This window comes from Lepisosteus platostomus, chromosome 10 (genome assembly GCF_059453375.1).
Source record: "Lepisosteus platostomus isolate fLepPlt1 chromosome 10, fLepPlt1.hap1, whole genome shotgun sequence".
Classification (NCBI taxonomy): domain Eukaryota; kingdom Metazoa; phylum Chordata; class Actinopteri; order Semionotiformes; family Lepisosteidae; genus Lepisosteus; species Lepisosteus platostomus.
The window spans coordinates 4695320-4717839 of record NC_142620.1 but is presented as its reverse complement, the minus strand read 5'-3'; the positions used below and the strand labels follow the sequence as shown (position 1 = coordinate 4717839).

General features: G+C 42.1%; 2 protein-coding genes across 3 annotated transcripts; one reads left to right on the top strand and one right to left on the bottom strand.

Annotated features, from left to right (window-relative positions):
- Positions 1 to 104: 104 nt before the first annotated feature.
- Positions 105 to 21917, top strand: sec23a (Sec23 homolog A, coat complex II component). Of its 2 annotated transcripts, XM_088647604.1 has the most exons (21): positions 148 to 247; positions 987 to 1064; positions 1891 to 2133; positions 2639 to 2696; positions 2789 to 2875; positions 3643 to 3879; positions 4397 to 4476; positions 4692 to 4836; positions 5121 to 5279; positions 5566 to 5681; positions 6877 to 7000; positions 7332 to 7412; positions 7574 to 7663; positions 14043 to 14149; positions 16302 to 16455; positions 16891 to 16968; positions 17290 to 17451; positions 18946 to 19032; positions 19674 to 19829; positions 20113 to 20178; positions 20812 to 21917. In XM_088647604.1, the coding sequence occupies exons 3-21, from the start codon at positions 1913 to 1915 to the stop codon at positions 20899 to 20901; spliced, it is 2298 nt and encodes a 765-aa protein (XP_088503730.1). In that variant the 5' UTR covers positions 148 to 247; positions 987 to 1064; positions 1891 to 1912; the 3' UTR covers positions 20902 to 21917. The 2 variants fall into 2 exon arrangements, with proteins under 2 accessions (XP_088503729.1, XP_088503730.1); XM_088647603.1 differs by lacking the exon at positions 987 to 1064 and having other exon boundaries at positions 105 to 247.
- LOC148653078 (adenosine receptor A3) lies at positions 8619 to 12215 on the bottom strand. The gene is made up of 3 exons (XM_088647605.1): positions 11375 to 12215; positions 10402 to 10555; positions 8619 to 9930 (listed from the first exon to the last, which is right to left on the bottom strand). The coding sequence occupies exons 1-3, from the start codon at positions 12066 to 12068 to the stop codon at positions 9771 to 9773; spliced, it is 1008 nt and encodes a 335-aa protein (XP_088503731.1). The 5' UTR covers positions 12069 to 12215; the 3' UTR covers positions 8619 to 9770.
- Positions 21918 to 22520: the final 603 nt, after the last annotated feature.

Genomic DNA, 22520 nt, shown 5'->3' with positions numbered 1-22520 from the left:
AGCCTTCTTGAAGAGATGTCCTTAAAATTAGTCGCGAAGGAGATTCACAGCCCTCTAGGACGCGGCGGGGGGCGGGTCTTGAGGAAGGGAGCCACACGCAGACCGGCTTGTTGCAAAAGCCTGTGCGGCTCCCCCTTGACGTGGCAGCAGCGAGGGCGGCCATGTTGTCGGGTACGTCAGCGGGCTGTGCTGTCAGATGCAGCACTGGCCCCGGGAGGAGCTGGAGTGGCGACTTGCGGCTCGGCAGGTAAGTCAAATATTTACAGAAAAGACCGTGTCAAAGCGGAGAGGCGTACGGCGGAGCTGCTATCAGAGGCAGTGTGCCCCGGGAAAAGAAAATAACCAACGCCGCCGCCGCGGATGGTGGTGCTGTGGGCTGCACGTCTTCGCTGGCGCCGGGGCGCTGGAACATCTCAAGCCCAGAAAAGGCTCAGGGCAGCCGGCTGCCCGCAGCTCGTCCAGGCGGTCGTGCGAGGGGGGTGTGGTAGTTAGGGAAATTGTTGTTGTTCGTCTCCTTGATGATGTGAGTGTGCACTAATTGTCGTCGCTGGCAAAGCGTTGCAACTGAAGCGACTTGCCTGGAGTCCCGAGAGCGATATCCCCCCCCCCCGAGCAGCGATGTTAAAAATGTTTTCTTTGCTATTTTCACAGCCACGCATGGGGTATTTTTATTTTCTCCGAGTGGAAGGTAGTGGTGGTGCGGTGTCTGTAATGTTTGGGGTGAAGTGTTTGTGTGCAGGGAATGGGGTTTCTGAGCGTGATATTAATGTTTTTTTATTGCACGCGTGTTTGCAAATCAGTGCGGTGTTGGCAGTCTGTTCAGAGTTCAGGCAGAGCTGGCGAAGTTGCTCAATATGAGACATTCGCGGTGCCAGTCCGGTTAATCTCAGGCCTGGAGTCCATACGAGAGACATTGTGTGTGTGTTTTACTAGCCAGGCCGATCTGCTTGCCCACTTTTTGCAGAACCGTGGTTGTTTATTTTCAGATGATCAATAATCGTGGCACAGCCGTAAAAACTGAACCGGTCGGTTGATTTCGTTGTAAAGACTTCTCCAGTATCGTGGTTCGTATTCTTAATTTTGTTTTGCGGTGAAAGTTGTGAATTTTTGCTTTTGGGGGGGGAAACGGGCTTTATTTCAACTGTATATTTTAAATTATTTTAACGGAAGCCTGGTTGATCAATCAAGATCAGTCTTGAAATCCTATTCTCTCAAGTACGAATCACTGAGACGTTTCTGTCTGGTTTTGTAGCTCAACCGAATTAAGGCCGTTTTTCCGAAGTAAACAGGACTGGATTTGACTTTTGTGTCGGTGCTAATGAAAGTGTATTACATGACCACCACATCAAAACTTTTAACCTTAAGGTGGATTATTATAGTTGTTGTTTCCTAAATCTTCCACTTGATGGCGCTCGCGAAAGCTCAATTTCTGTGTGCTCAAAGGAAAAGGCTGTAGGAGAGGTTGTGAACAATTTTCTCTTAAGATCCAAGCGATCGTTTTCAAGTGTTAAAAATGCGAAGATAAACTTGTATATCTGGGAAACGACCTATATAGCATGGAAGCTGTATAGCTCTGGGCCAAAAACAAAATAAACCCAGTTATATTTATTACACAGTTGCCCAAAAGTTATCCAACACCCAGCCTGGCAAAATCAGTGTTTCACCAGCTGTTCCAGGTGTGTGGTCCGCCTGAATTAAGACCTGGATATCATAAGAACCGGAAGGTTGCAGGACTGCAGTATGTTTATATGAGGACTTGATATTTAGGCTGGGACAAAGTCCCGGGGTCTGTCCTTTGTATATGTGGCCCTCTTGCCCGGTTCTCTTCTCTGAGAGCTTTACTCCGGTTCTGTGAGACCCCCTGCGCCTCTCTCCCCTCTCTCCCTACAGACCCTAGTGCGAACAGGCCGCCATGGCGACGTTCCAGGAGTTCATCCAGCAGAACGAGGACCGGGATGGGGTCCGCTTCAGCTGGAACGTGTGGCCCTCCAGCCGCCTGGAGGCGACCAGGATGGTGGTCCCCGTGGCCACCCTTCTGACCCCCCTCAAGGAGCGCCCGGACCTGCCACCCATTCAATACGAGCCCGTCTTGTGCAGCCGGGCGACGTGCCGGGCGGTTCTGAACCCGCTGTGGTAGGGCCCCGCTCCTGCTCTCCTGCGCTGTGCCCTTGACTCTCGCTGTTGGTCTCACGGCGCGAACCTGTGGCTTGGCTCTCGGGGGGGGGGGTTTACTGGGGCGTGCTAACAGGTGGGCTGCTGTCAAGTTTCAATGGGAAAACGGGATGAGCCGCCGGAGAATTAAAAAAAAAAAAAGTGGGATTGAAAAGGCCTCGGCGATATTTTTTACCAACCAAAGGAAAGAACCCGAGTGTGTTATTAAGGTCCTGCGCTCCTGTATTAATGAGAGAGCCGATCTGGACGTGTGAGACTGAAGGAATTCAGTGACAACGTGTAGCAAAGCTCAGACCGCGTCTCTGCGGTCACTAAACAGCTCGGCCCTTCATTTATTGTCTTTTTGTTGCACTGGCGGACCAGCTACTGGGTAGAGTGTGGTGTGATGAATCAGATTATTTTTAGTCGTCGTATTTCCCTGCGTTACTGCGCTGTGTGTCATCTTTATTTCTGTTTCCGTTACCAGTCAAGTGGATTACAGAGCAAAGCTGTGGGCCTGTAATTTCTGCTACCAGAGGAACCAGGTGAAAACAATACAGACATGATAAAATTGGAAGATCTTTAATTTTCTCTCGCGGCTGGATTTTTAAGTGCTTGTCTTGTTCTGCTTTTCCAGTTTCCTCCAACCTATGCAGGGATTTCAGAAATGAACCAACCAGCGGAGCTTCTGCACCAGTTTTCTACGATTGAATATGTCGTACAGGTATGGTGCTGCTGTTTACCGGGGAAGAGGAGAAGAGTTATTTGCATGAGCCAGTGAATTGTTTTCCATATTGCAAATTACATGTCAGGAACCTAATTTATTGGTCTGTCTTCATCTTCAGAATTCTCTTTTCCTTGCACACATATACATCATGTCTCTATTTCCTCACCTCAGTAGTGAGCAAGGCTGCACTTTTTTTTTCGCTCATAGTAGGTTTCACCTTTGAGTTTGTTTTTTTTTACCATCTTTAAATTGGCCAGCATGTTGAAAATACAAGAAAACACAACAGTTTACAGATATTTGTTATGTGATTTTTTTATATTTGATCAAAAATTCCATCAGCAGCACAAAGGTGCTGATTAAAAATTGTGGTAAAATTTAAAAGGGATGTGTTTTTAGTCTCTTTAAACGGCAGTGCAGTGGCTCTGTGGCTCAGGATCTGCACCTGTGGCTGGAAAGTTGCCGGTTCAAATCCCGCAGCCGGCAGAGGAATCCTACTCTGTTGGGCCCCCGAGCAAGGCCCTTAACCCCAGCTGCTCCAGGGGTGCCGTATAAATGTCTGACCCCAAGCGTTTCTCTCCCCGTCTGTGTGTCTCACGGAGAGCAAGTTGGGATATGCGAAAAGACAAATTCCTAATACAAGAAATTGTATATGGCTAATAAAGTGATCTTAAAGTTTTGTCTACGTGTCATATTTGCATAGCAAAATTGCGTGGAATAAATCAAGCTTTAACAATCTGTTTAACATTCCCCTTTATTTTTTCTAGAGAGGTCCTCAGATGCCTTTAATCTTCCTCTATGTTGTTGACACCTGCATGGAGGATGAAGATCTGCAGGCTCTGAAGGAATCCTTGCAGATGTCGCTCAGTCTTTTACCGCCCACAGCCCTAGTGGGACTCATCACCTTTGGGAGAATGGTGCAGGTCCACGAGCTGGGCTGTGAAGGAATCTCCAAGAGCTATGTCTTCAGAGGGACAAAGGACCTCAGTGCTAAACAGCTTCAGGTACTTCAGTGCTAAACAGTGGCATAGGACAGCCCGTGAACAGGCCAATGTGTGTGAAGATCTGCAGTGTTCCATGCTGCTTCTGACTCCTTTTGAACGGTAAAGACCATCGTTCTTCCATCATGGTGGACTGCTTTATTTGTACCACCATTTGAAGGGGGCTGTGGGACGCTGCGGCACTGGCGTACAGCATCGTTCACACGGTGAGCTTCCCAGGACCTGGAGTAATTTTGATCATTGAGGATCCTGCAGGTCTCTGTTCTGGACTGTTGCAGCTAGTCAATCGCCTTTTGGAACAAAACGTGTCTCGGGTCTCGGTAAAGTCATCCAGGTGCGATTTCCGGTGTAGGTGGAGTTGGAAAATTTGGAACGTTTTGGCTTGAAGTGTTCCATTTTGTTTCGGGATTTAAAATCTGGTCAGTCGGGATAATCTCATGAGACACTGTCTATCTGGGAGGCAGCAGTTCGCACTCGTTTGTTGTAAGAGGTTTTTCAGTCGTACTCCTCCTTTTTCCAGGAGATGCTGGGCCTGACTAAGCCAGCGGCAGCCCAAGCAGGGCGAGGAGTGCAGGTCCAGCAGCCCCCTCCTTCCAACAGGTAATCAGCCAGCCCGACAGGTCCAGCGTCACTGCAGCGGTCTTACTCAGCTGGAAGTGCTTTAGCACAGAGTACTATTGCACATCACACCTGTGATCGGCCAGACGCTGCAAGGTTATTTGAATGTTTTGCATGGGTGTGTGATTTTAAAAGAGTGTCCCGTCACGTTGTCATGGTTGAGCTTATCTAGTTAGGTGTTGTTGTTTTTTTTGCAGATTCCTGCAGCCTGTGCAGAAAATCGACATGAATTTAACAGACCTCCTGGGAGAGCTGCAGCGTGACCCCTGGCCTGTTCCTCAAGGCAAGAGACCCCTGCGATCTTCGGGAGTGGCCCTTTCCATTGCGGTCGGCCTGCTGGAGGTAACAAGCGCAGTCTGCAGATTCAGCTCGCAATCGTTGTCGAAGTCTCCGGTAAAACCCATAGGATAGGATCTGACGTCCATTCATTTCTGGAATCTGGTGTCTTCCTACCGAGTAAGGAGTCAGTGTAACCAGAGTTGGCGCAGGGGTCGACGAGTTTGTGCCCTTTTCGGTAAGAGTAGTGTGTCCGGTTGTGGCATGGTGTACAGAAACTCGTGAAGTCTTGTTGTATATTTTGTTCTTCTCATCCCATTTTCTTTTGCCGTTCCCCGATCCGATTGCAGTGCACTTTTCCCAACACGGGCGGCCGCATCATGATGTTCATCGGAGGGCCGGCCACTCAGGGTCCGGGGATGGTCGTGGGGGATGAACTGAAGACGCCCATCCGGTCTTGGCATGACATTGAGAAGGACAATGCCAAGTTCATGAAAAAGGCGACTAAAGTAAGTCAGTGTGTGTGGGTGGGGTCTCCTGCAGTTTGTATGAGCGGACTTGCTGTTCCTTGTACTTTGGAGCAAGGTGTGGATGTCAGTGATTTATTTGATGCGATTAAGTCGCCAGCACTTCTGCTCTTATCTCTTGTGTATAAAGAGATGTGGTCTGACTATTACTTTCCAGCTCTGTGTGGGCTGGACACAATTATTTGATCCTGGGTTGTTAATCTGAACTCTGGGGGGGATTCTGCTGTCCGCTTCCAATGCTTTGTAAACTCTCACTTGTGTCTTGCAGCACTACGAGGCTCTGGCGTCAAGAGCCTCAAACAGCGGCCATATCATTGATATCTATGCCTGCGCTCTGGATCAGACAGGACTGCTGGAGATGAAGTGCTGTACCAATTATACAGGGTGAGGCCCGGGGCACAGATATACTTATATTTCTTCACTAGAGAGTCCCATTCTGTTTAAGATAAGATAAGATCACTTTATTAGCCATATATAATTTCTTGTCTTAGGAATTTGTCTTTTCGCATATCCCAGCTTGCTCTCAATGAGACACACAGGCAGGGAGAGAGAAGCTTGGGGTCAGAGCGCAGGGTCAGCCATTCATACGGCGTCCCTGGAGCAGTTGGGGTTAAGGGCCTTGCTCAGGGGCCCAAGAGAGTAGGATTCCTCTGCCAGCTGTGGGATTTGAACCGGCAACCTTCCAGCCACAGGCGCAGATCCTGAGCCACAGAGCCACTGCTCTGCACCATGTTTATGTTTACTATGAAAGAAAACTCAACTCAATACTGAAGTAAACCGAAACAAGTAGGATTGCCACTTTATATTTTGAAGAAGCTGCCTCTGGACCTCATTTTCCTAACCAGTGTCTTAGGGTGGTTTAGAAGGCTGCATCTTTTGGATGAGACATAACTATGGGAATCTCAGCACATGGTCTTAAAAGATCCCGAGGGTTTGTACTCTCCTGGGAATACGGGCGGTTAACCCCGGTCTGGCTAATCCCACTCTGGGCTCGTGCATGTTGGGGCAGCTGGCATTGACAGCCAGGCGCTTGATGAAGTACCTCCCCCCACCCCCGTATCAGTAGCGCTTTAGGATCGTTTTTTTGAAAATGCAAGAAAGTCATTTGCATTGCGAGGACCTCCTCTCCAGTGCTCATCATGCCTGCTTCCCATAAAAATACTTTTTTACAGTCGGCCCTCTCAGAACGGTCTTACCTGTGTGCGCACACACTGCCAGGCAGTGTCAGATCGGCAGTTCGCCTCAGCACTGCTGTGTGTGTCGGGACTGTCCAGGGGTGATGTGTGGGGAGCTGGTGTTGAGTAGTTTCTTTCGTGGAGTTTTGTGGCATTGATGGGTGAAAATTCTCATGTCCTTGAAATTTTGACTTTACTTTAAACCGCACTTGAGGGCTTTTATGAGACAATTGGATCATTCAGATCACGATAAGAGGCGTTTTCATGTTTTAATACTGAGCTTGAAGTTCCATTTTGCTCAGTTTCACTCAGCTGTGAAGTCTTCTTATCAGATGTTTTTAGGTGATAAATATCGAAAATGTGGTGGCCCTCTCTTCACCATCTTTGTGCTCTGTTCTTCTCAGAGGCTATATGGTGATGGCAGATTCCTTCAACACGTCTTTGTTCAAGCAGACCTTCCAGAGAGTGTTTACTAAGGACGTGCAGGGGTCTTTTAAAATGGCATTCGGCGGGACTTTGGAAATAAAAGTAAGTTTACTGAAGGTGATGAATCAGAGCCTTTCTGCTTTAAGTTGTATTCATATGGGATTTTGATTATTCAGAGAGGCTGGCTGCATGTTTATAGTCCAGAAATGTTTTTAATCAAGACTCTAATAGACAAGTTGGAGAAAATGGCTTTTTTGTGCTTGCTTTTTAATGAATTTGGAGTGCCCCTTATTAGTTTACTATTAACATTAGCCTGAAGTAGCACAGAGGGATTTTTTAAGACATGTTTGGAAGTAAGTGTTCAGTCTGTATGGTATAAAATGGTCATTTGCAGTGCTTGAAATGATCTTAAAACTTGTATTTATTTAAACAGACATCAAGAGAAATAAAGATATCTGGGGCTATTGGACCATGTGTATCACTCAATGCTAAAGGACCATGTGTCTCAGAAAATGTAAGTATCAGTTAACTTTACTTAAGATAATAGACTTTTATTCTGAATATTTTACAAGTTAAAAAAGTCAAACTGAGAAATTGAGAAAGTGTGCTTGAAATAAGAATGAATAATTAATGAAAGTTACTTGTGAGATTCTTTGTTTTCTTATATTCCTGAAGGAGATTGGAACAGGTGGCACCTGCCAGTGGAAGATTTGCGGTCTTGATCACAACTCAACTCTTGCTGTATATTTTGAGGTGGTCAACCAGGTATGTTAATAAAATAGTTTCCACATTGTGGTAAATGTTAGTGGAACTGGGAGAAAAGTTAGAGTGGTGATCCTTGGGCAAACATTTTTTAAAAATGCAATGCAAAAATCCAGATAATGTCTTGACACCTAAGTGAGGTGCCGGGTCCAGAAAGTATCTGATTGATTTCAGGGCTCATTGTATGGGAAAAGCCTCTGTTCCAACAATCTTGCTTTCATTTAATATAGATTGATTTTAATGTCACTACTCCTTGATCCCGATAACTGGAGTGTCTGGGATCATCTGAAATGCCCTAAGGATAATTAGGGGTGATAATCTGAAAAGCCCTAAAGGGGAATAAAATGGCTTTACCTTAAGGGCCACCCTTCTAGCGAGTCGTATCCCTGTTTGGTACTCCGGTGGTACTCCACTAGAGTGCAGTATTGCAGAATCTATCTGGGAAAGAACTGTTACGTGGCAGAAATCTGTGGCCTGTTTCATGTCCAGACTGGTGGTAATGAAGGATATAAAAACAATATTAGATTTTCTCCGATGTTATTAGAAAGTTTTGTGCAGGTTTCCTTCATCAGCATGTTTTGTTTTTACATTAGAATGTCTTGACTGACATCAGTTCATGATTCTTAATAAACACTTAATGCAATAACACTGGTACTGTTTGCCATTCTCTCTTTCCAATCCAATTAGTAAATTGCGAATGTCCTGTGCGGCCTTCGTTTGTCAGATTAACACACTTAATATTCCAGTAACTTAATTTGTGCAAAGTGGAATAGAGGAATATGTTTGTGTATGGCACACATTGTAAATGTTTTATCGAGAACAGTGGTAAATTAAATTGCACCTATAGAAGCATTGTAAACCGAAATTAAAATCACAATGAAAGAGGAATTTAATTTCATTTGTAAGCAATTCTGTATAATGAGTTGTTTATACTTAAAGCAATAATCAAAAGTAAGGATACAGTAACATACTTTTATTTGTTCAAAAACCAGAGCAAAAAAACATTTCTATACAATTGTTCCTCTTCTTATGTAGATGAGCAGTATGAGACACTTCTGCAGGGAGACCGAGACCTCTTTACTGGAGTATTATCACTAAACATAAATGTAACCACAATTTTCAGATTTAAGACTTGGATTGGGGTTAAGACTAGTCTGTGGGTTATGACACGAATTGGGGCTGGAGTGGCAACTTAGAAAGTTTCATGAGATTTGTTTGTTTGGTTGATGACTTTTTTATTTGTATCTAATTTAAAAAGCAACTTGCATTTGAGGCCAACAACCTTGTACAGTATAAGGCTAGAGCCCTAAACAGTTTTACACTTATACAGTTTTGCACTGCTTCTGTAATCCGAATACATCACTTTCTGAGTTTTAAACACAACAGTACAAAGACTACTACAGTAAAAGAGATGAATTGCATACATCTGTTTCTTTTAAAAATAGTGAACTATTGGCTTTCACTATGTATTCCTATTTGTATGTATTCCTCTGCCATGAAATATTAATCAAGCCAAACATTTGCATACATTCAAGAAAAACATTACCTTTTTATTTTAACAATGACCCTTTATATAAAAACGTATGCACCTGTCATACTGAAATTTATAATATAACACAAACACGCATTAGATGCAGAATTCCTGGTGTAAATGTTAAAGTAAGACTTTTTACATCCAAGATAAAGTTATAATGCTTTTTAAAAGTGTTTTCAGATACTTCGTATTCCTCTGTGTACTAATTTGTCAAAGACAGTATATTAAATCTGAATGCTGTAGGTGAAGTTGTGCTTCAGCAACTTGTAACTCCTTCATTTATCTGAGATGGTTGTAAGATTTAGCCGATTAACTATTGTTAAACATAACCCGTTTCAGTAGTCTGATGTAGCTGAGAGAAATAATGCCATATGGTTCCTGCTTTCTTACTCCCATAATAAGAAAGGACGTGTAACAGAGTGTTTATTTCTGCAGCTGTGTTTCTAGGTGTCTTGTACATTACTTCAGTGGTATCCACCCTGGAAACTGCTTTAATTCAGTTAACTCTTGCCTTCTTTGGCCTCAGAGCAGCAGCAGCTGTCAGATCCCTGTTTCCACTAGTGGAGAGTCCTTGTTTCATGTCTGAATGGAGGTGAGCATTACACTTCCAGGGATGGATGTCTGTGGCTCGGAGCTGTGGTTCATTTTTCGGGATTGTGGAAAGGAGTTTTTTATGGGCTGTCGAAACCGTTGCCTAAGCTTCTTCAAACTCCCACGCAGTGCTTTTCTGTACTTCCTGAAACGGTTTGAAGTGAAAGAGCCATTAGCCTGACTGGAAGGAAGTGCTTTACACACTTTAAAATAGCATACAAATACCAAAGCTACTCTGGTTTCCCTTCTTGCTAGGCCGGTTAGGTTAGTTGGAGTCTGTAAATTGTGTGCAAGTGTGCTGTGGTGCCTTGGCTTTCAGTCTGGGCTGTAATCCCACCTCATACCCTATCCTTTCAAATCACTCTGACCTTTACTAGGACTGAGCAGGTTTCCGATGGTGAAGGGGTGGAACTAAAGCTCAAAGCGTTCTGCCTTTTAAGAAATACCTTTCTAGATTCTCAAATATCCAGGTGTTTCTGTAGTCTCTTTTTAGTTTATTTTCTGTGGCTGTGTGTATTTTTACATTTTCTTTAAAGCAAAGCACTGTTTTCAAGCAATGGCTGGTTGAAAGAAATGAAATGGGTACATGCATCCATGTTGGTAGTAAAGCACTTACTTTTGTGTCATAGAGTTCACCCAGGGATTTAACGCAGAAGTTAGCACTACCAGCCAGGTGGCAACTGCATCAGCCACAGGTGGAATGCTGTATTCGGTAAAGGTTTCAAAGAAACTAACAGTGATGTACGGCATCCAGCATACTAGAAGGCATACTGCAGGAGAGGGAGAAATGGAACATTAGAATCAGGGCTGGGGGGCTGTATTTTTCTGAAGAATGCCAGTAAATGCTTTATTTAAATGACTGTGCATCCTTGTTTTTATAAATCAGACCTTATCATCTGTATGAATCTAGCAATGTTTTTAAGACAGCTTGTCCCGACTTGTTTGTATCGTTTACATAAGTCAGTTGGTGAAGTGTAAATGAAAACAAATTAAAAATCAGAACCGCAGGATAGAGCTCTTATTGTCCCCTGCGTATGAATACTTCTGATCAATTTTTTATAGCTGTTTATTGGGGTGGCATTAGTTTAACCTTGAAATCTATAATAAATGAGCCTGAGCTGTTTTAAAACCATAGCTCTTTGTACTGTATGTGATATGTGCTGTATTACGCAAATGATCTGATTTACTGGTGCAACAAAGAACTGGACTTATTTCTTGGATTCTGCTTTGTTTAGTATTTACTAAACATGGACTTTTGTTAACTTTTTTATAACACTAAGTTATGAAGACATTTTGTAGATTTAGGATCTGTGCCTGTATTCAAAAAAAAAAAATTTCCCTTTACGAAGCTGCAAGATTCTTATTGCTGCTCCCTGCATGATCAGAATTGTGGCTTGTTACTTAAAAGTGCTTTCCAAACAAAATGAAGGAAGTGTGTGCTGCTTTTTTTTTCTCCTCTCTTGCTAATAAGAAAACTAGAAAATAGGCATGAGCATCTTAAACAGCATTTAGCTCTCTCATCATAACAAATGCCCTTAAAGGTTCTTTTTAGTCTTTTGCTCACCTTTTGTGTATAAAACAAAACATACCTGCTGTTGATATCATGACTATGGAGCTCCTGATGTAATTGTTAGCTGGTACATAGTAACAGTGCTGGTCGTTGCAGACGAATGTTCCCCGCAGAGCTTGGTTTCTTGCGATGTACACGATATAAATGTAAAGTGAACACATTATCATTATGGGAATGATGACTCCGATTACTATTATTATTATGCTGTAGCTCTTACTGGATGGTTGAAACCTTGGCATGCAGATGAATTTGTTTTCGCTGTATCTGTATGACCCAAATCCCATGAAAGGAAAACACGCATTTAAGAGGCAGTACATCCACAGAAAGGAGAGGATTACCCAAGTCCTTTTCTTGGTGAAGAGCTGAGCATATTGCAGAGCAAAGCAGATTTCGGTGAACTTGTCTATTGTAGCCCAAGTCAAGGAGTGAACAGAAGCTAGCTGAAGTAGCACATACACAAAAGCATTAGACTGACAGAGTATGCTCTTGGTATCGTAGCCTTCCACGCCAGACAAGCTGTTGTGAATCCCAAATGGAATTGCAGAAAGCCCCAAGATCAAGTCGCATATGCAGAAGTTCAGAGTCAGAGCCCACGTCTCCGTCTGCAGTTTCGTATTGAAGGCGACTACCAGAAGCAACATCACGTTCCCACACACCGATCCGATGCTGGTAGTTATCATTGCCAAAGCATAAAGGAGAGCAGTCAGTGGCATCGTTAACTATAGGAGACAGAAAAAAATATCCCTGTGTTTAGGTCATTTGAAAAAGAATTTGTACTTATTTGGATTCAGTGATAGCATCAGTTTATCCTGAAGATGGTCCTGCTTTCCTCAGTAGTGGTGTGTTAATGTAGAAGACAGTTGTGGAGATCCATGGATATAGTGTGGAACAGCCCCCATACAGCTGGATTAAGTTCAGCCAGGGGTTAGCAGAGATGAAGAAAAAGATTAACCCTTTCACCGATAGATCTGCAAAGTCAATATATGATTGCAAGCTTTTTATTGTTATAGCAATATACCTTTTGTTGATTTTCCAAATAATAACCTTATGTGTTTCTCCTGATACACAGATTAAGGCTATATTTTAAACTAGATAGTGAAACTTTTATGGTACCAGTGGAAAAGTAAATAACAGCTCTTATAAATGCTAAGTAGCCTGGTTGTTCTACAAAATAGTCTTATTTAATGACAGTTTTTATTCTAAAGTATTCCTTCTCATTATCACAGATTTTAAGTTGTAAAAACTACTGAAAAGCAAGCAGCTCTTTCAGCTGCTTTGAAGCTAATTAAATGTAGGGAATGCTGATATTTTCCAGTGGAGGATTTTAAAATTAATTGGCAGGAAGCACAATATTAAATCAGCTTATTTTATTTCTAATCAGTGGCATTTTTTTCTGAGCTTGCTTACTAATTATCCTTCATCCTCATTATGGCGGTTGTGGAAGTTTTTCTTTGTGTGCAGTAGTGTCTAAAACAGCATGTATTAGTATAGTTATTGCTTAGTATTGGTTAATCAGGGAGTAATCTTGTTTTTGATGTTGAATAATTTGTCTAGGCTGCTATGACAACAAACCTTAATTTCAAAAGATAAAACATGAGTTCTCCAAAGAAAGAAGGAATGTTTAAGACTAAACATTTGTGACCTGCTTTTTCATGTTTTTCATTGTATTATTTTAATGATAAATAGTAAATTTTGTTGCGTTGGGTATTGTGAGCAGTTTTTCAAGATCTTCTCTGTGTCATGTTCCTTAGCCTCTGGCCCTGACAAATCACATGGCATGGGGAAGATAACATTTTAAATTAGCAGCTAAATGAAAAGATTAAAAACCCTGCAGCTATCGGGTAGTCTGAAACTGTTGGAAAAAATAATGTCCTAGTATTAGCTAGAAACATCCATTGTTTAAATTAACTGTATAATGTCGGTAACTGGGGAAAATGTAGTCAATTTTAGCCCAGAACATTATTTTCTTGAATAGCTCTAAACCTTCTTTTTTTAGTAATTATTTGTCTAATTCAAGAGGGATTTTCTTTCTCTTTTTATTTGATGCCAAGTATTTTCTACCACCCCATAAAGGGAGCCTTACTTAGATATACTGTATATTTTAGCCTTGACTTAGTATTGTACTAAAAGTGGAAAGGAAAACGTCCCTTTGCTTTTGTTGATAAACGTGTATTTAAAAAACGTTCCAAATTATGCCTTCTTATTTACAACAATACCACCTGTTGGCTGTCATTGCTGACTTTTCAGATCGCTGCTTTAATGTTACAGAAAACAAAACTAGGGACTGAATATCTGAAAAATGTTTTGTGTTCCTGAGTAAGTGACAAATAAGAACTCTTTACAGTCAACCGGAGGCACAGAGCTGATCAATCACTGGTTAACATGAAATGAAGTCGCAAGACGGTCTACTTTCGGTGAACTGCACTGGCTTTGTTTTCCTGTCTCTCTCACACACACACTGTGAATTGGACAAGCTCTCGATGAACGTGTTTGTTGAATTAACATTTCCTCAAGCACTACATGGATGTGCTCACTGTTCGTGGTTCCCTTGCTAGATTCTTCCATTTTTTTCGATCAGTCATTATAAAAAAATAGCAATTACTATTTGCAGTTACGTTGTACTGCTAATGTTGTGTTTTGCATTATTTATAGCATTTCCCCAACATCCTCTTCTGTTTCTTTTGCAGCATAATGCCCCGATACCACAAGGTGGCCGCGGTGCGGTGCAGTTTGTGACCCAGTATCAGCACTCCAGTGGCCAGAGACGCATTAGAGTCACCACTATTGCCAGAAAGTAGGTCCGCATTATTGTACGAGACCATTATTGTTCAGACACTTAAACTAATGCATTCTGGGGTGGTTCAATTACCTGGATATGAAAGGTATTTAAAGATATGAGGCTTTGTTTTGAAAACCTAATTTGATCTCAAACATTTCCAAGTGCTTTTTTTTAATGGCCTTCCGAGTTATCCAAATGGGTATGTAACCTCACACTTACCAAGAGTCGTCTGAAAGATGGTTGGCATTTGAAAACATTAATTAAACAGGACTACAAAGTCAAAATTTCCTAATAGATATATGCATCATCACCATGTGCATCATTTTCCTGTGGCTTGATATTCCAAAATGTGAAAACTGCATTCAACGTGGTACTTTGTTTACTCCCTGGCATTTGTTTCAGATCAAAGATCTCTGCCATCTAGGCTCAGCTGCTCTACTTGCAAAGAAATGTCTTGCTCTTGTTAATAGAAGTCAGCTGTTGCTGTATTGAAGCAGGCCAGATTGCCTGTTAAACACATGCTGAGAGTGTACGGCATAAATGAATGTACTGTCTTTATAAAACGCTGGAACAGAACAGTCTTCGTTCTGCTGGCTGTGGGCAGCTTTAGATGGCACCGGGCCTCTCCAATCTCTGGGGAAGATCAAGACTGTAAGGGTGGACAATGTTAACTTGCAAATTTCAGGTTTAATCTCAGCAAACCAAAGAAGCGCTTCAGGCAAAAAAAAACAAACTTGGGTAATATTTCCAAAATGGTAAAGAAAACTGTATTTTCTTATGGGACCAGTGATCTCATTTCTAAACTGTAGGACTCAAGACTTTGATTTTTTTAGTGTTTAACGAGACTTTGGAAGGGGCCGGTTGCCTCGTTTTCTTTGACATACCTGGATAACACCGGCTCCATGATGCACGTCACCTGGTGTACTTTTCCTCAGTCGTAATTGCAGCAGGTTAATTGTGGATCTGCGCTGATTTCACTCCGTTTCCATGGGAACACCTGTTTACTTCAGAAGAAAAGGCACCGACCTTCCAGGGAAGCTTTGTGATCTTGTAGTCTGTCTCCCCAGAGAGGATACCAAAGGATTAGTCATCTCATTGTAGACTTAAAAACATTCTTTTTCTAGAAAGAACAGATTTTTCTGGGCTTCCCAGTTTGAAGAAGTCAAAAAAGAACCCCCCCCACGATTTTCAGACTGTGGGAGCCTGTGTTTCGGTGGCAGGTGGTGTACATGAAATGCGCTCCATGATAAAAAATCATGCTGATTTAAAACAGAAAAAAAACATGTATAGAAATATATGTGAGGGTCATATATCCTTACTCCATATTCCATTTTAAGACTAATACTTCATTATGAGCCTGATTAGATATTTATTACTGAGGCTAGCAGTAGAAAGTATTTTGATTTGGTTATACTTATACCTATAGCTTAGGGGGCTTCAACATTATACGTCATAAATAGATGATGCCAGCTGTTCATACTTGTACGAGCGAAAGCAGGTTGAAGGACTAACAAGTCCTTCTGTGGTGGCTTGCAGTGAGTGAATATTGTGCTGAGAAGTTATAAGTACAAATTTAAACACGACTTTCAATGAGAAAAAAATACAGCGGGCCTTTAAAACCTGGATAATTGTATGAAGCTAATGTGGTTGAAAACTGTTACAAGGACATCATTAAACAGGATTATGTGGGGGCTAGTGGGTAAACTCTGGGAAGGATCTTCCCCAATGTGGAAATGTGTGTTCTGTGACACAACAGTGCCTGTGCGCCGGGGAAGAGGTTGAATAGTTCCTCGCTGTGCTCATGTGGCCCCTACCTATACTAGTGATAATAATGAAGCATTATAACAGGCTCAGACTAAACCTGCTGAGGGTTTGGAACAAGTGAAGTCACTTCCACACCGAAAAGAGAGAGAGAGCAGGGATATGAAGCCGGGAGAACAGAAGAAAACGCGAGAATGGATAGGGGAGTGAGACGGAAATCTGGGAGATGAATTCCAGTGGAGGTTTGGGAGGCGGAACCTGTCGGTAAACGCTGAAGTAGTCGCTGAGGGCTCGGGGAAGGTGTGCACCTAGCGCGTCGCTCGCCCAGAGCCCCGTGCGAAACGGGGCAGGGTGTTCCTGCTCTCTCCGCTGACCTGCTTCCCCCCTGCCCCTGTCCCGGCTGCAGCTGGGCGGACGCGCAGACCCAGATCCAGAGCATCGCGGCCTCCTTCGACCAGGAGGCCTCGGCCATCCTCATGGCCAGGCTGGCCGTGTTCCGCGCCGAGAGCGAGGAGGGCCCCGACGTGCTGCGCTGGCTGGACCGGCAGCTCATCCGCCTGGTACGTGCGCCCGGGCGGCGGCCGAGCGCTCCCAGTGCGCGCTCGGCGGTTCTCGCTTCCTGTCTTTAGTACCACAGGGGGAAGTGGCGACTGAGTTGTTATCGATTGTGCAGATGTTTATTCCAGGCGGCTTAAAATTACAGCGTACAGTGAGGTATCTAAATTTATTAGGCAGCCGTAACAAAGTTACAGAGTGAACATAAGTAAAGTGTTGTGGCATAATGAAGATGCAATATAGCCTAATGAGATACAGTCCGACAGATGACTAGCAACATAATATAATTGTCTTTACTAAGGCACGCAGACTGAAAGGGCATGACGGCTGTCTTGGTCTGTAAACAAGTTTTTCCCTACAGAAATTACTGACGTTTCCACTCTCCTCACATTGATTGCACAGCTTGTGTGGTACAGCTAAAACTTTTCTTTTTGTTTTAGTGTCAGAAGTTTGGAGATTACCACAAAGATGATCCCAATTCTTTTAGGTTCTCCGAAACCTTCTCTCTCTATCCCCAGGTAATGTATGTTGGGTTGCTTTATAAAACAGTGTTTTTATCTTTCAAGACAAAACCTCCACAGTACTGTAAAGGAATTTATTATGCTACACCTAGAGGGATATATACTTTATCTGCCTGTTCAGTTTAGAAGAAAGAAGAAATGACAGACAAGTTTCTTTTTTTAGCCCTGGCAAGAACTTTCTTATTCAGATGTGCAGGATCATATCATTTAGATATCGTGGCAGATGCAGAATAGTTAACTGCAGTTTATGATATCATTGCAGAAAAGCGATTCTGTAGTTACTCTAAAGATTCAGTTTTTTAACTTTCTCTTTTGTAGTTCATGTTTCACTTAAGAAGATCCCCGTTCCTGCAAGTTTTTAATAACAGCCCTGATGAGAGCTCGTACTACAGACACCAGTTCATGAGGCAAGACCTGACCCAGTCCCTCATCATGATCCAGCCTATTCTTTATGCTTACTCTTTCAACGGGCCACCAGAGGTAACTGGACAATTGTTAATTTGATAGCAGATCTTTTCTCAGGGGACTGCAGTGTGCTTTATCATTGATGGCGCAATTTGGACAACATCATACTATCCACTTAAGATGTAGGGGAATTTGAGTCTCAGCTATACTGTTAAAGAGGAACTGCAACGCTAATTTTATGTGTCGGGGTTCGAAAGAATCAGCATTGATGAGTGCATTTCACTCATAGCCAGCAGCCATATCACCCTGCAACTCACAGCTGGCAGCCCACTGAAGCTCAGCAGGTGTGAGCCTGGCCAGTACCTGGATGGGAGACCTCCTGGGAAAAACTAAGGTTGCTGCTGGAAGAGGTGTTACTGGGGCCAGCAGGGGGCGCTCACCCTTCAGTCCATGTGAGTCCTAATGCCCCAGTATAGTGACGGGGACACTGTGCAGTAAACAGGCGCCGTCCTTCGGATGAGACGTAAAACCAAGGTCCTGACTCTCTGTGGTCATTAAAAATCCCAGGGTGTTTCTCGAATAGAGTAGGGGTGTAACCCCGGCGTCCTGGCCAAATTTCCCATTGGCCCTTACCAATCATGGCCTCCTAATAATCCCCATCTATCAATTGGCTTCATTACACTGCTCTCCTCCCCACTGAGAGCTGGTGTGTGGGGAGCGTTCTGGCGCACTATGGCTGCCGTCGCATCATCCAGGTGGGGCTGCACACTGGTGGTGGTGGAGGGGAGTCCCCATTACCATTGCTTTGAGTGGAGTGTCCAAAAAAGCGCTATATAAGTGTAAGCAATTATTATTAATTATTATTATTTCAAACCACAGTGAAAGTAAAATTTACACAGTAAGATGTAAAACCTCCAATTTACATTTAAAAAGGAAACAAAATTCCAGGTATGTGCAGTGCCATATTTTGTGATTCAGAACAGGGCAACAAAACATGCATTGAATTGCAGCAGGCTTATTACATTGTAAAGAAGCAAGCTTGTGATGCATCAGTTAGTGTTCTGTGCATATTTGCTCCTGTTTAGACTCTGTGTGAGAAGCTTTAAGTGTTAAGGAACCTGATCCATTGTATAGGAATGATAAGCAGTGGGTTGAAATCGCAGGTGCGACACTGCTAGTTTACCCTTGAGCAAAGTGCTTTTCCTGAATTGTTCCAGTAAAATACCCAGCTGTTGTGCACAAAAGCAGCAAGCCAAATAAAAATGTGTAATTAGTTGTAAATTCTTAATATCACCACTTTTATTAGTGGTGAGTGCTTGCCTGCCCTTCTTGAGCTATGGTGATCCCTGTAAAAAAGGATTACAGTAATTTGCTCAAAGACTATTTGAGCAATAAATTATGCTGATTTGTGTATTTTGTGTAGCTAGGAATTTAAACATCTTTGCCATGGGGTACTTTGCAAAGTGTGTGTGTGTTCAGCATCTGAGTAACTGATTGCTTATGCCTTTTGCTGCAAGCGAAGATCCTCATGTTGGGGAGAATACTGATACATTATTTTATTTTTTTTAGCCTGTTTTGTTAGACAGTAGCAGCATTCTCCCAGATCGAATTCTTCTCATGGACACCTTCTTCCAAATTCTCATTTACCATGGAGAGGTAGGGGCTGCCTGTTTTATCCAAATTATTTCCGTGCTTTTCCAGCTGTTAGATTAGTCCATGTCCAGGAACAACACTGGAAGCAATAAATCTCTAAGGGAATTCAGAAATCCCAAAGTGCTTCTTTTTAAATCATACCTCATCAAGTTTGTTTAAATTAGGCCTGATGTACAAATGTTATGCTCCAAAGTGCTGTTTTAGGGAAAGCATTAAAATCCTTTAATGTACAGTATGAAATCTCTCTGTTTTTGAGTAGGCTTCAAAGTACTGCAGTTAACTAAAGTAGACTGACACGATTTGAAGAAATGATGAAAGCAGAGCTACCACTCAAAGAAGGATAGAGTTTTTTGCTAGAAAATTACAGACAGTGGCGCAACATTAACTGCCTGTGAATAAATATGTTATCATAAGCCAGTTTTCCTACAGACTCGCACCAGTAGGTGCCTTCAAATTGCTGATTCAGTGCCACTGGGACAATAAGAGTTTCTGATTGCAGAAGTATGTGTTTTGATTTCCTTTACAATTTGAACGTTTTTGAGCTTGTAAGAAGAGTTAGACCATAGCTGAGAAGCTGCAGTTAGTTAAATATATAGGTGTGTAAATGCAGAGAAATTAATGTCTGAAGTTTATTGACTATTAAGACAGTAGCTCAGTGGCGCAAAGCTGGCTACCAGGACATGCCAGAATACGAAAACTTCCGGCACCTGCTGCAAGCACCGGTCGACGACGCGCAGGAGATTCTGCACAGCCGGTTCCCGATGCCCAGGTACATCGACACAGAGCATGGAGGCAGCCAGGTGAGGCACGGAGAACCAACCCCGCCATGCTTCATGTTTGAGTTGTCATCGTGGCCCTTGAATGTTCTTTCCGGGGCCCGCACTTCTTTATTTTTTTCTTTTCATTTCTATTCCTTGTCACAATACGAGGAGATTTGTTTGGAAATGACCTTCGTTTCTCTCAAGTGCATTTGCTGCACATTTAACTGGCATGTGCTTAAAAACGTCGCACGGTTTAAAGTTTAATTTTAGAAACCCACTATTTGAGCGTAATAAACATGTCATTGCCTTTGTTTTTGCACAGGCTCGTTTCTTGTTATCAAAAGTCAATCCCTCACAGACCCACAACAACATGTACGCGTGGGGTCAGGTAAGGAAATGAGAGAGACGTACGTTTTAAATGGTACAGTGTCATGAGGGGAACTGGGTGTTTTCGCAGTGCACAAAATGTCAGTATGGCTATGCATTGTAAGTCAATCGTCATGAGAACATCTGATTAATCTCATTGTTGCTGAAGACTGTTGTGCAAGATTTGTCATTTTAGAATTCTCCTTTTTATAATAAGGTAATGCTCACTGCGGTTTTTTTACATTTTTCTAAAGCTCTTTTATTGAAAGGGTCTAACAGGTTCTTTGTACTGATCCCTGATTCTTCTAAGTTGAAAAATGATTTTCTTAAGATGACTATATAACTTTTCATAACTTTATTTGTTCTATGTTGGTCATTTAGTTTTTCAGCTCAGTTTGTTATGCTGAGTCAGCTTTTTGAGTAATGTGATGGCGTTATAAATTCAGAATGAAAAGCATAAAACCAAAGATTTATTGGCTTAGGATAGAAACGCTTTAGAGATTGTGTGGTGTTATTTCATACAGTGTTACAGTAGCTGGAAAGATGATATGCAAGAAAAAGGAAAAGCAAGTAGTGGCAATCACAAAGTGACTGTGGGCTCTGTTATCGTAAGCAGACATCCTCACTGAACCTGTTTTACTTGTTTTTTGTTCAGGAATCTGGAGCTCCAATCCTCACTGATGATGTCAGCTTGCAGGTGTTTATGGATCACTTGAAGAAACTTGCTGTCTCCAGCGCTGCCTAACTGGCTCTGTGAGGAAGAACTAAATGACACAAAATTTCAGACCCTTTTAGCTTAAGTGACCACTTGCTGTGTTTATGGTACTGCAGTGTAACATACAGTTTACAGATCTTCTACACAGAGATGGAAAAGCAAGGTCAACAAATCAATACTATGCATATTCAAAGAAGCTTGTACTATCACCAGTAGAAATGTGAAATTTTTTCAGAAATTACTTTTTTTTTCTTTAGAAGAAATCCTAAATACAGGAGTGTGGGTGCTGCCTTTAACCTTAGACTCCGAAGGTGCTGCTTTGAGTCACTAGAGTTCTACCAGAAAAGATAATAAAATCTCTATTTCCTACTGGAGATTGGTATTAATGTGACAGTTGCTAATTTCAATCTGTATTCTTGTCCCTGGGTGTGTAGCTGCCTGGTATTTAAATTCTTGTTTCCTTTTAGAACATTAAGAATATTTTTACTAACACTGCAGTTTCAGCCATCTGATGTTCAGACGTATCTGTGGGGTCTGTTGATATTGCAGTGTAGAGTTAGTCAATTTGTGCCTAGTTTTCTGAATAAGCTCAAAACTCCTTCCTAGAAGATCTTCTACATTATACAGTTGGATTGCCTTTGGAAGCTCTGAATCATATCTTCAATCATAGATATATTGAAGTTAAACTTGCTAGCAATACCAAATCCAGTTTGGGATATGAAGTACAGAATGCACTGACCTAATGATAGCATGACCAGTATTTAGTGAAAATATTCCCGTCAAATACTGTTGCTTCTCAAAGTACATTTTCCAGTCTGTAGGTCAGTGTGATGTTTTCTCCGTCACTGCAGTATAATTGTAGTTGCCATTTAGTTTTCCAGCCCATCTCTAATCGAGACATGCACAGAGCTGAATTAACACTAATGTCTGGAGTAGACGTGCTGAGGGTGAAAGCTGCCTTGTTTCTCTCATGTTCTGAATGCCTTGTGTGCAACAGTATTAAATACATCTTGTATTTCTAATAAAACATTACCAGAAACCTGAAATCTGAGTGTTTCATTGTGTGGAATTAAAAGAAACGGTAAATTAGACATCCGTTTTATAGTTCATTTTTTAGCAGCACTACACTAGTGTTTAAGGTTTACTGTGTTTATACATTTAACCTGGTTGTTCTTCTTTGATTTGTGATGTTAATATCCCACAGATTTTATTTTAAAGACCAATATGTAATGTTACTGATTATTGTGGTACGACAACTGTAGGTTGTCAAATTACATAAAATGTGCATTATACTGTATTTAGTAGATATGCAATAATGTCAGTACTTCACTGTCAGTGTGGTCACATTCTCTTTGGACAGTGGATATGCTGTATATTTAACAACAAAATTTAAGCAAGTGGAGAAGCTTAGCAGCTATGAGCATGAAAAAGCTCAGAAATCATTAAGTACATTGCTAACATTGTTAGTTTACTAGAGTATACAGTTTGCTGATTGTTGTATTGGTAATTCACTGGGCATTCTTCAGAGAGCTTGCTTTGTCTTTCATGTCTCCTGTTTTGTTATTGTAGGACAAAAGTTATTCTGTGCTTCTGGTCAGCTTTGTTTAATTTTAAACATGGCTTTAAACACCATGGGGTCAATGTGGCTA

Excerpts from the sequence above, each read along its gene's own strand:
- LOC148653078 (XM_088647605.1), bottom strand. The coding sequence starts at position 12,068 with ATGCCACTGACTGCTCTCCTTTATGCTTTGGCAATGATAACTACCAGC. Across the intron at positions 10,556-11,374 it reads AGTCATGATATCAACAGCAG|TATGCCTTCTAGTATGCTGG; the intron begins GTATGTTTTGTT and ends CCTCTCCTGCAG. Across the intron at positions 9,931-10,401 it reads GTGAACTCTATGACACAAAA|GAAGTACAGAAAAGCACTGC; the intron begins GTAAGTGCTTTA and ends AAACCGTTTCAG.
- sec23a (XM_088647603.1), top strand. The coding sequence starts at position 1,913 with ATGGCGACGTTCCAGGAGTTCATCCAGCAGAACGAGGACCGGGATGGG. Across the intron at positions 2,876-3,642 it reads CGATTGAATATGTCGTACAG|AGAGGTCCTCAGATGCCTTT; the intron begins GTATGGTGCTGC and ends TATTTTTTCTAG. Across the intron at positions 7,001-7,331 it reads GCGGGACTTTGGAAATAAAA|ACATCAAGAGAAATAAAGAT; the intron begins GTAAGTTTACTG and ends TTATTTAAACAG.